The sequence below is a fragment of the Gallus gallus genome, chromosome 1 (assembly GCF_016699485.2).
Source record: "Gallus gallus isolate bGalGal1 chromosome 1, bGalGal1.mat.broiler.GRCg7b, whole genome shotgun sequence".
Classification (NCBI taxonomy): Eukaryota; Metazoa; Chordata; class Aves; order Galliformes; family Phasianidae; genus Gallus; species Gallus gallus.
In genome coordinates this window covers 85,306,949-85,319,038 of record NC_052532.1, presented here as the reverse complement: position 1 = coordinate 85,319,038, position 12,090 = coordinate 85,306,949, and the positions used below count along the sequence as shown (strand labels likewise).

General features: G+C 36.0%; 1 protein-coding gene across 50 annotated transcripts in view; it reads left to right on the top strand.

The window, feature by feature from the left end:
- ABI3BP (ABI family member 3 binding protein) overlaps positions 1-12,090 on the top strand; it is a 131,993-nt gene that overhangs the window by 55,385 nt on the left and 64,518 nt on the right. For 37 of the 50 annotated variants that reach the window (XM_046898326.1, XM_015296937.4, XM_040704994.2 and 34 more), the window contains exons 11-19: positions 1,707-1,784; positions 3,051-3,125; positions 5,642-5,707; positions 6,179-6,253; positions 7,491-7,559; positions 8,804-8,878; positions 10,808-10,870; positions 11,463-11,528; positions 11,936-12,001. In XM_046898326.1, coding sequence (XP_046754282.1) covers positions 1,707-1,784; positions 3,051-3,125; positions 5,642-5,707; positions 6,179-6,253; positions 7,491-7,559; positions 8,804-8,878; positions 10,808-10,870; positions 11,463-11,528; positions 11,936-12,001 — 633 coding nt within the window. The remainder of the gene's footprint in view (positions 1-1,706; positions 1,785-3,050; positions 3,126-5,641; positions 5,708-6,178; positions 6,254-7,490; positions 7,560-8,803; positions 8,879-10,807; positions 10,871-11,462; positions 11,529-11,935; positions 12,002-12,090) is intronic. The other 13 variants (XM_015296995.4, XM_015296959.4, XM_046898388.1 and 10 more) reach the window with 10 other exon arrangements.

Genomic DNA, 12,090 nt, shown 5'->3' with positions numbered 1-12,090 from the left:
TTGATTTTGTTAACCATTTACTTTGCAGCTACCACTGAACCATCCCAGGAAATTATTAAACCTACTTCACCTAATTCCTGGGAGAAGTCAGAAGTATTTCTGAGTGAATTACTCTTTTTCCCTATTTTAAAATTTGAGGCCTAAAGTTTCTGTGTCCTGTATCTCTTTTTACAAAATTGCTTCACATCATTTCTACAACATTCTGTGTGAAACAGAAGAGAACCTCATTTCTTTTATCCCAAGTTTAGACATGCTCAGCTAACTTTGTTGCCAAGGTTCATGCTTCATGTGAGTGAAAACCAAATGACTTCTTAAAAAAGAAATCATAATGATGTCTAAATGTCTGTATTTGCTTTTTTTCTCATGGTTGCATTTAAGCTGAAAGAAATGTTTACTTCTGAAGCACTTCTGAGGAATTTGTTGGGGTTTGTTTGTTGCTGCTGTTATCTTTCAAGGTCTCTCATGGGTGAATTTTCTCCCACAGAGTTCATAGAGATAAACTGCTTTAATTTCTCTGTAAAAATAAATCTCTTTCCCCTGATAACGGTAATAACGCTATAGTTGACTTAGTAGAAACTACATTGGGTCCTAATAAAGCAGCATGTATGGACATTACAGCTTTCAAAGCACTGAAACACAGTCCTCCAAAACAGAAAATAGTAAGAAGTTTCTAACTGTAGTAGCAGCTATCCAGCTATTCACAAGCTGGGAAACAGCATGTTTTCTCCAGGAGATGAAATAATAAACTTAGAACCCATTCTGTTCTTGCCTGAAGCATGCTTAATGGGTTGTGAAAGAAGCATGGAGAATAAGGGGAACAAGCAAAAATAACTTCTTTTTTTACTCCATTTCAAAATGAAAGTGATCTTTAACTAAATAAAGTCTAAAATGTAATCATATGCTAAATTCTGCGTAATTTGCTTTCAGGAAGAAACTAATGTTCTCACCACACTTAAGGCTGAGAACTTAACATCCTGTGTTTCATACTGTTCTTGTTTCATAATCTCATATTTTTGCTCAAATGTCCTTTTTGAATGATTAAACACTAAAAGACCTCTGACAAGATGGAAGAAAAAAGTGATATTGGCTTACATACCTTAAGAATTAAATGTTATGCAAAATAGGGAGTGTAATTATGCACTAGTGTATTAAAATATAGTTAGCAATTCAGTATAGGTACAATGAACGGTTGTTTGATTAACTGCCCATGCTTTACTATGTAGTTGTAGAAGTAGAAAAAAGAGTAAAAGTCAAAAGAATCTTGCTATCACTGGATAAAATGAAGGGCTAAGGTATTACAGGTGAATCTTTATTCTTTTTTTTTCCTGATATTTTTTTTGCATTAGAATGATTAAAAAATCCAGAGTAGCAGAGAAAATATTTGTAAATACATTGTGTGATGTAACAATTCTGTTATGCTATGTTCTATGAAACTTGGGAGCCTGTAGCAGAAGTACTGTTTGAGTTTCTAAGTCTTTTTGACTAACAGTTTGCTTTTGCTTATGTAAAACTGACACAGAATTAACCCAATACTTAAGGAATTCACAAGTGAAAATAAAAATGAATTATGATGAAGTTAAGCTGCTGCAAAAAAAATGCTAACCAGCTGACATAGGATAGTGGTTAAAAAAGCGGTGGGCTTTGGGCAGTATGAAAAGAAATGCATAGAAGGATTCAAAATTAAATAAAGCTTCTTTTTTTTCTAGCTCAGGCTGAGAAAAAACACGGACCTAAGGAATTTAAATCAACGCCTAAACCTGAATTGCAAACTCAAAACATATTGGGTAACTAATTTTGCCGCTTTTTACCTTCTATATACAGTAAATGTATTTTCTTCATTTTCAGATGAATTTTTCTACTACCTCCCTTCTACTGAGCAGCATCAAAGGAAGTCCTAATTAAAATTTTTTGTTCCCTTTGTGCTTCCAGCATCTCACAGATGAAATGTAAAGCAGAATGCATCCAGCACTGACTGAACTGTGTTTGTTATGCATGACTATTGCTAGCAGTTTTGAGTGGGTGATTCAATCTTGTTTTTCAAAGTATTGCTGTCTCTGTATGTGATCTGAATAACTCACATCAGATAAAAATAGATAGAATGAAAATTGCAAACTCATTGATTTTCCTTTGACAACAGATTCATTTAGATAACATCAACAGTGATGTGAAAGGAATATTTTATATGGCATATGACATGCATTTGTGTTTGACTGGGAGAAAAAAAAAAGACCTGTGATGCTTGGGTTTTTTGTTTTTGCTTTTTGAGATTTCTCATTACTTGAAAGATTTCTTATGTTTCTTCTGGCATTCAGAATTCTAAGTTCTCCAATGTTGGTTTTGTTGCCTTTATTTTAATCCCAAAAGGACGCAAAATTATGAATACAAATTTCTGGTTATACATATATACATATATTTAATTTGGATTAGATTTTCTAAATCAAAAATATCATATATACAGAATGATCAGTGTTAAAGGAGAAGACTGAGCTTTTTCTGGCACAGAAATACAGATGTTCCACATGAAGAGGACTGCCAGTGCTTCTAAATAATGCTGTTTTTATGTATTCCTATTGATTCATGATAATGTCATCCACTCTTTTGTCTATTACAGTTGCAAGTAGGTTTCCAGAACATACTGAAGTTAAAACATCAATCTCACTTTCAAACTAACATTTGGTCACCTTTTAACCATAATTAACTTTGCCTGTTTTCTAACATGCTGTTTAAGATGAAGATATGAAAGCGTCACTGCTTAATTTCAAACTAGGTGATCATAGTTACAGATGGATTTTTATTACTGGCTTCCTCTAATTAATGGTTCTTAATATTATGATTAGGGGAAATTATGATTTTATTCAGATTCCACCCATCTTTTTAAGCGGCAAAAATGCAGATGCTGTTATGTTTTTTCCCCAGGATGGAACTCCTTATTGTTGATATTGGTAAACATCGTTGGTTTCCAGAATGGTTTATAAGTCAAAATATAGTTCAATACTGCATCTTGCAATATTCTTTATTAAATAAAGCCTTGATTATTTCTTTTATCATAGCTTCTAATGAAATACATCCACTTCCTTCTGGAACCAGAATCTTTGATGCTCCAAAAAGTCCATTGACAGAACTTGGTAATTATTTTGTTTGTAAATTTGAGCTAACTTCTGTGTAAAATTATCTGAATTACCTATTTTTTTGTTTGTTTGTTTTTAACTCTTCAACTGCAATAATATTTTGTATGTAAATTATTGCAGCCATTAGTTTTTTCCCAAAATTTGCAGGTCACATCTTTCATTCTCAGCCTATTTTTGTTTCATTGTAGTGACAGGTTGCTCTGGATTCATGCTTCTTAAAGAATAAAAGGATATACGAGCTACCTTTTATAACTTTTATTTATGGTTTGATGATGGCAACTTATGCCTCGTTGCAATATAAATCAACAACTGAACAAATATGTACATCATAGTTACCTCCAAAATATAATCAAAAGAAAAAAGATAGATACAATCTCCTAGTCAATTGGAGCAGTTGTCACAGGTTAAACAAATAAAAACAAAGCTGTAGGCAGGTCAGGGAGAGTTTGGGTAGAGCAAACCTTACGAGTCTTAGTCCTGAACCCTTCTTTTCATTAGTTAACAGGAGTGACCTAGAGTCAGTATAGATTTGTGTTTCACCAAACCTTGGATGAGAATTTATCATGTAATAGTGCTGATTTAATTAGACAATGTACTTAATGCACTGCCAAATTTTAAAATCATTTTCAGGAAGAGCTCTACGTTTCTTGAAGCACTTATTTGAACCAAGCAGTACATTTTGAATGATCTTGAGAATTTGCTGTTGATTTGCTTAAATATTTGACAGCTCTTTTCCAAATGTTCTTGAGAGGATAGAGATTCATATTTATTTTCACTGTATTGAAGTAAGTTTGGTTAAATGTAGTTAGAGCTAGCATTAAAAATAAAAAGTTCTTTAACATTTTGTAAACAAGTTTGACAGAAATGTGGTAGTTTAAAGCCTGAAAATTATAATGAATAGGAAGTTAAGGAAGAGAATAATGTAATCCTATGTTTCTGTCAGTAGTAAAGGTAAAATGGTAACAGTTGAGCCAAAATACATGTTAAATTCAAGTGTATATTCTGATCTTGTTCTGATGTCTTCCATTTCTGCCACGTAGCAAAACCTGAGATTTAATTATGTGAGGTTGGACCCTGACATTGGATCATGTGGAGCATCTGTGCTCCCAGTGAAGTCAGTGCTGAACTCAGTGCTGAACTCAGAGATACTCTGTGAGAGTGACTGCAGGAGTCATATGCGGGAAATTTCTCTGCACTGTGCCTCAGCATGTTGTGATCACCTCAGGTCATGAAATCAGTGGGGAAAAAAAAAAAAAAGAAAATTTAGTTATTGAAGCTAAAGTGCATGACCTGTATTCTGTCCGGGTTCCTCAGAAGACGTTTTCCTTTATTTTTCTATCGAGATTGTACCAGAGGGGGACATCTCCCACTATTTTGTAAAATTTCTGTGTGGTCAGTATATTTTGAATTCAAACATTTCTGAAAAGATAGCTTTGTTAACATAGCTCCACTCTTCTGATGCTTTTGGGAGATCTCTCATAGCTCTTACTATATGTAAAAGAATCAAAGAAAGCTTTTGTTGACCAAAGCTGTGAATCATAACGCTTGTTTGTATTGTTTTCTGCGCTATCAAAATCAGTACAGAGTAACCAGAAATAATATTTATTTATATGTTGTGTTGGTTGAAGGTAAATGAGAAAGCAGATATAATATATGAAAAAAAAGTCTGTTCTTTTTTTGTCATATATATATTCATATATATTCATATAGTCTGCATTCAGACTGAGCCCTACACCTTTTTTACTTGAATATTTTTCTCAATGTCAGAGAAGATTAGCTTTAAAATTCTGGTGTAACTACTTAAAAAAAATCATATGATAAGGAGCAATTAAAAATGCTGATGGAATTTTTCTCTTTCATATATGTTATAACCTAAGTAAGTATTAGTGACAGTTGCAGCTTTTTTTTTTATTTTTTGATGGGAAAGAAATGTTATTAGGGACCTGTACACATGGTTTAGTAGAATCTGTTTCTTATTTCTTACCGTAAAACCCACACATGATGGAAGCTCACTCATGTTAGCCTTTAGGTAAGAACGCCCAATTCCAACTTGATTCCTTGTTTTCATTAAAGCACACAAGCTCTCTTGAAATCACCTAAATTTCTAAGTGAAATAACTTTAAGGTCTTGTAGTACAGTAGCATCACAACAAAGTAAATATCCTGTTTTCCCACTTTGATGGTTATTTCACTGACTTCATCTTACTTGCTTCTTTCATCATTTCCAATTACACCTTTCTTTAAAATAGTTCTTTGTAATATAATAGGAACCAGTTGATACACACTTGCAAATACTGCCTCAAGTGTGTTTGTTTGGGTTATAGCTTCTTGGTGGTGTATAAAAGCCCCATTAGATTTATGCTAAGGTTTGTGTATGGTAAAAAACACTTGTGAGAACAAAAGTTCAAACTAAATAAAAACTTAATAGTTATAGCTAGAATTGAATTTTATGCGACTTAACAAGAACACTGGATCTGCCTGGATATCTTAATTCTTTTTCATGTTTGCTCTTAGCTACTCAGAGTCCAACCTTGAAATCTGTATCTCTACCTTCAGCAGATACCAGAGAGATGGAGATAGGTAATCCGTGGATTATTTCCATATTTTTCCACTATCTTTATATCAATTAGATCTGCAAATGGTAATTTTAATCTGCTTTAGAATCTTGGCTACCAACACTCACATCAAGCTGCTTTTGTCTGTGTAATCATCTGAAAAACACATTTGTTACTGGCTTAAAAACTGACCACATAAAGACAACATTGTCATATCTTATTCTTTTCTCACTTCTTATTGTAAAGCTGCATCTCTTTTCCTCCAAAATTTAATAAGGTAAAATTTCATTCTTTTTTGGCATGTGGAACTCTAATTGCAAGGCCTGAAGACTGTATTGTGAGCCATCATCTCCTATTGTCATAACAGAGTTGTCTTGAACCTCACTTTTTGTCCACAATGCTTTTCATCTGGAATTTCACAGCCTTCACAAAGCTGCTTTATGCTAACTCATTAAGTCACAGGTTTCAGCAGTTTAAGCTCAGCTTCTTTTTTCAGCTTTTGATGAAAAGCAGCCTATTTCATCAAGATCCAAAACATCTGGTACCACAGAAGTGCAACCCACAATATCTGGTAATGATTTCTCATCAGAGTAATTCTCTTGACAGTTAGGAATTTTCAGAAAAGACATACTGCCTCTCATTACACATTTTGTTCTGTTTGACATGACAAAGAATACCTACAGATATGGAAGTGCTATATCGAATTATAGGTTTCTTTATGACATTTTATATGAAATTATAACTGAACTACTGGTTTGCAGATGAGTTTTGTTGTTTATTTGATTGGTTGTTTTGAAAGCATAGGCCTGCCTTTAGCCTTCATATATGAATATAGACATGCCAATTCCTAAACACCCAGATCTCAAAACTGATCTGTAAAAACATGTTACTGAAGACTCAGACATTGACTGAATTATAGAATGCTTTGGGTTGGAAGGGACCATAAAGATCATCTAGCTCCAAGCCCCTGCCCTGAGCAGGGCTTCCACCCACCAGCTCAGGCTGCCCAGTGCCCCATTGAGCCATGCTTTGAATGATTCCAGGGATGGGGCATCCATAGCTTCTCTGGGCAGCCTGTGTCAGGAACTCACCACACTGAGTAAATTGGCTACTTGATGTATAGAAAATATCTCCAAATATACCATTCCTATTTTAAAGATGAGGAAATTTGGGTGTAAGAATAGGTTTTTTTATGGGCGGCCACTGCCAGTTATCCAAAAGAAACAAATGTATAAAGAGCCAGCTGGAAAGATTTCACTTCACTAACATGCCAACAGTGTAATGCCAAATACATATGTTTTTGGAGGAAATCCATTACTAAAGGGAAGATCAATTGGAAATGTCAGCCATTCACATGCCTGACAAAAGACAGTTCCTATGTTTCATTCTTGCTTTGTCATCTTTTCTTTCTCCTCTGTTTTCAGCACCAGGACATCCTCCTGCTTGATCCTTGAAATTCTAGACAAAGATTCCATACCGTACCAATCTTCTAATTTTTACTCATAATTTGTTCTTTCTTCTCTGAGCTGTTCTTCTCCATATAAGCTCAGAACTTCTTGTGTGATTCTGATGACAGTTTGATCATCAGTAGCATTATACATCTGTGCATTCATAATAATAATTTTGGAAAAAAATACAATTGTTTTTACGTCATAATTGATTATAGTACATCGAAGTCTGCCTTTTTGGAGGACTTAATGTGTTAAATACTAGCTAAAAGTTTCTTCAGCTCGTAAAAGATGGTGCTGCTGCAGATGGTTCTTGTCATTTTAAAACAATGCGACATGATCTGTGTTTCTATTTTCCAGCTTCACGTGGCTTTCCTCATGTTACTTCTACTCCTCAAACTTTTACAGCTTCAGAAATAACAGACACTGGTAAATTACGCTAATATTGTTTTAGAAGTATAACCTTTCTTGTGTACTTTTTGTGCTGAAGGTTTACTACTATTAGTGATTTTAGACATTATTAGATTCTATACTGCCTGCATTGGATGTTGCAGTATGTGTTAGTTCTTCAAATCCTATAACTGTCATAATTCCTGGGACCAAGCACAACCCAGATCAAAAGCAAAACTGCAACTAGCACACAGCTGAATAGGGCAGTATTGATCTAATAAATTCATCAAGAGAAGATGTAAATTTTGCAAGGTGGAAGATTGTTACTGTCAACTAAGATATACTTTCTGATGATAAATCTGTTTTCTTTCTCTCTTTCTGTCTGTCAGTTTACATTTTCCTGTACACGTTTTGCTGTGACTTTTCCTGTATGTTGACTTAAAAACAGAGAGTAAACACATTTCAGTTCAGACCTTTCTAACTTAGCTATACTGTGGACTACAGCCATAGGGGTGGGTTCTATTACTTTCCTGGAGCTTTTGGTATGTGATGATACTTAGTATTTTTAGGCTTTGAACATGAGCACCTATATGCATGAGAAATGAAAGCAATGAGGAAGAGATAGAGGAGGTGAGGGGAAGGGAAGCAGTTCATAGCTGCGAACTTACAGTTATAAAGTTGTAGTTTAAGTTCTTTGCTGTATAATGAACTGGATTCTGGCACCCCAGTACAGTTTTTGGAAGTTCAGACTTGGTGCAAAGTATTACAGCCTCTCAGTCCCAGGTAATAATTTCAAATCAAATTACTTAATTCTTTTATATAGAGCACATGGGCACAAGTTGAATTGAACAAAAATTGAGAAACTGCATTGACATAAGTGGCTTAATGAAGTGGAGCAGAGAAACTTTTATCTCCTGAACCTACAGTTGTTTTCCTAGAGCTTGTGAAGATTTCTTACCTTCATGGAAAGATATGTTGGCCCATTTTTTATACATATATACGTATATATATGGATAGATAGACAGATTTTCAGCTCCTTTGTAGAAATTCTCACAGATAGGAAAATGAGAAAATGCCTTCAGCCATGTAGTTAGTTAAGGTATTTAAAATACTCAGACAAAAACAAGGTTCATTAAAAAGCAAACAAACAAACAAACAAAAACATTTTTACTTCTACAGAGCAGTGGAAGTTGAAATTTCTCTCTTTCCCTCAATTTTACCCCCTTAATTTATTTACATGCAATTGTTTCTCAGATGTATTTGCATTTTTTTCTTTTCTGCAGCTGGATTTACTGCTGATTTGGAGATAACCATGCCTATAATTACCACAGAACCTCATTTGTTAGAAACAGCACTGGGTAAACTTGATAAGTTGACTTGCTTTAGTTTCAATTACTTACTTTCCATTTTTATCCTTACTGCTGTTTTTGGAACATTTCCCTTGCTTTAGTTGTCACTGTCCCAGTAATTCATACCATTTATTTCTGGAGTTAACCAGATTCTCATCTGCACTTGTCATTCATCTTCATAGATGGAGAATAGAGTCCTTGGGATGGGTTTTAGTTGGTTGGCTTTGGTTTTCTCATTATTGAGGTTGCCAGCTGCGGGCCTACCTTTCTCAGGGTTTTTTTTTTTTTTTTTTTTTCCTATGCTAAGAGCACTTAACTGTGGAAGGTAATGAGGGGCTTAACATACATTTTTGTGTAATATTTCCGTGAAAAGGTTGCTTTGACTGGCTTTATATTAGCTGGCACAATGTCTGCCTTCTGGATCAAAAGATGTTATCTTACTACCTGCAAATCTTTATACGTGTTTTAAGATTCTTAAACAATAATAAGAATTCTTGCTAAAATGAATAATTAAGTGATATTTTTCTCCACTGACATGCTCACTAACCAACAGTTCATGAGACATTGTCATTCCTGGCTAGCTTGCAAGCAAATTTCTTTCCACTTCAATTTAGCAGTGCAAATTTTGCCTGCTGAGTCATGTCTTATATGTAGTAGCTCTGAGGTATATAAACCTATTGACAGAAAATTACCTTTTCAGATTCAGATGAAAATAAGCCTCTTCTTCAAGATCAAAAACATCTGGCATGCCAGAAATGTTACCAATCTCAGCTGGTAATGATATCACTCTTCAGTGTAGTTCTCCTGACATGTAGGCATTCTTTCAAAAGACACAGCAATGTTTTGTTAAATAGAGGCTTGATTCTGCTTTGCCATTTTAACTAAGGATTGCACACTCCCCCGTGTAACTGGGAATGTTTTGAGATCTGATGTATCTGATAGAATTTTTCAGGAATTCATAGTGGAATATAAAAGTAAATTTTTAAAATGTTTTTAAACAAGTAGCAAGACTGTGTCCTCCATTTTTCTGTAAAGGATTTTATAACCAAGCCTCTTATTTTGAAGGGTCTGATTTGGTTAGTGGCTCTTTGAATATTGCTAGATATTTATGCAGAACGGACCTGAACTCAAATTTTCAATTCCTAAAGCCTAGAAATAACTAAAAGTCCCAGAAAAAATCACTATTACGAGCAATTTCTTCAGTTTTTGCAGGCTTGAAAGCTTTCACCAACAGTCCTACAAGTCTTAGAAATGGAATAAGGCTCACAACGTAGCAAAACGGTGCAATACACAGAGACCAGATTTTCTGCTTCATTACATATGTTTATGTATTTTCTCTGTGCAAAATTAGAATGAGAGTTACAGTACAAGGAATTTAGTTTACTTAAGTCAGTTTTTGTTCAGTGTGCTGTCCGATGACAGACAATAAAAGTGGATGAAAACTGTCCGTAGGACTCTAAAGAAAAGTGGCCGTTGGTCACTTGTTTGCTGGCATCTCTCTCTAGAGCCATTGAACAAGAATTAACAGAGCTGGGAGTTCAAAGTTTCTGAACTGCAGAGTTAAGGCCTTGGAAGATTCTAGTGAAAAGTAAGATCTGATCTCAAATAGGTAGTTCCAATTGTGTCAGTGATTTGGCCAGTCCTTTATTTGTAATAAAAAGGAGACTAATATACTGTTAAGCTTCTCAGTCCCTCTAAGTAATTTTCTCCTAGATATGCCTAGTTCACTAGAATGTTAACTGTTTGCGTTCTGCATTAACTCAGTTGGGCTACCCTGATTTAAAAGTGAAATAATAATGAGTGCAGTGAGTGCCCCTATTAATGTAAAATAGCAGAATGTAATATGCTCTCCATATATTGAGAACTCCATTCTGTCACTGCTTTGAAGAAAACTGTTCGTCTCTAGAATCTGAAGGCAGTTCTCTGGTTTGATCTTAGCTACTAGGAGGCCAAAGCTGAAACCTACTTCTCCATATGTTGCACCCCAAGGAAGAGTGGAGGGTAAATACATTTTTTTCTTTTTCAGTTTTCTTTTCCCCTGCCATCACTTCACATCATTTTCATCTGCTTTGAGCCACGCCAAGGTTTATTACTGTGCCCTGGTCTTAAGGAGCACTTGTCACGCTAGCTACATGATTCTGCTGTTTAAACCCATGCTTTTCCCATTGCCTGGAAACCATTTTTCTGCAGGGACATTTGGCCAAAAGAATCCATCACATCATGCCTTCCCTCTCTGTGTCTCTCTCCATGCATTTTTTGTTGTTGTTATTGTTCTGAAACTTCTTTCTGGAATGAAATATTCGAAGATGGCAGAAACGTACCTTTACTACTTCACAGGTCTTGCTGATGACATGGGATAGGTGTCCCAGAACTTCCTTACAGGACATCAGTTATTCTTTTTTCCCGGTTTGTTTCAGTAGCTTGAGCCCTTGAGTTCTAGTTGGATGAACAGGCAGTACTCATTGGCTTAGAGACTAATCCAAAGGAGGAACAGGGATTTTCAGACGTCTTGGGGAATGGTGAGGCCTTCTGTGTGGCCTCTTTGGGGAAGATTGTGTAGGTGTCTCAAGATCATTTCCCTGTCTGACCGTAGCGACCCAGAGACGGGGCCCGGACTCCACCTCAACTGCTTCACCGAAAGCCACGAGGACTATGAAGGGTAAATAACCCGTGATTCCCTTCCTGCTCTGAGTATTTGTGCAATGCTTTTTTTTTCTGCAGAGCTGAGCCCGTTTGGATGCTTATTGTCCTGAAAAGAGGGCCTGTGGTGCTTCTAGTCTCTTACGACTCTTGCTTAGACATTGCTCCATTTCTAATCTTTCTGATCTCTCCTGGGAGCTTGCCTACCGTACAGGGCGCGTGCATTCTTAGGTTTCCTCTGTTCTCTTGGGCATATGTGTACCACTTGAAAGATAGGGTCGTGTCACGTGGGGGGAAGTAACGCTGTGACATGGAAACCTGCCTCAAGCAGGGCTAGGTCTCCCTGTGGACAGCTGCATCTTGATAGCACTCATGTTCCTGCAGCCAGTGTGAGGACCTGAAGGTGGTTTCTGTGTTTGATCTTAGCTACCCGGAGGCCGAGGCTGAAATCCACCACTCCTTCCTCCCTGACGACCCAGCAAACTGTGATTGGTAACTAGCAAACATCCTCCTTTTTCTGCTTTCTCCTGCTTCTCTCGCTCCCATTGACACTCCATGCCCCTACGCACTCGACATCATTC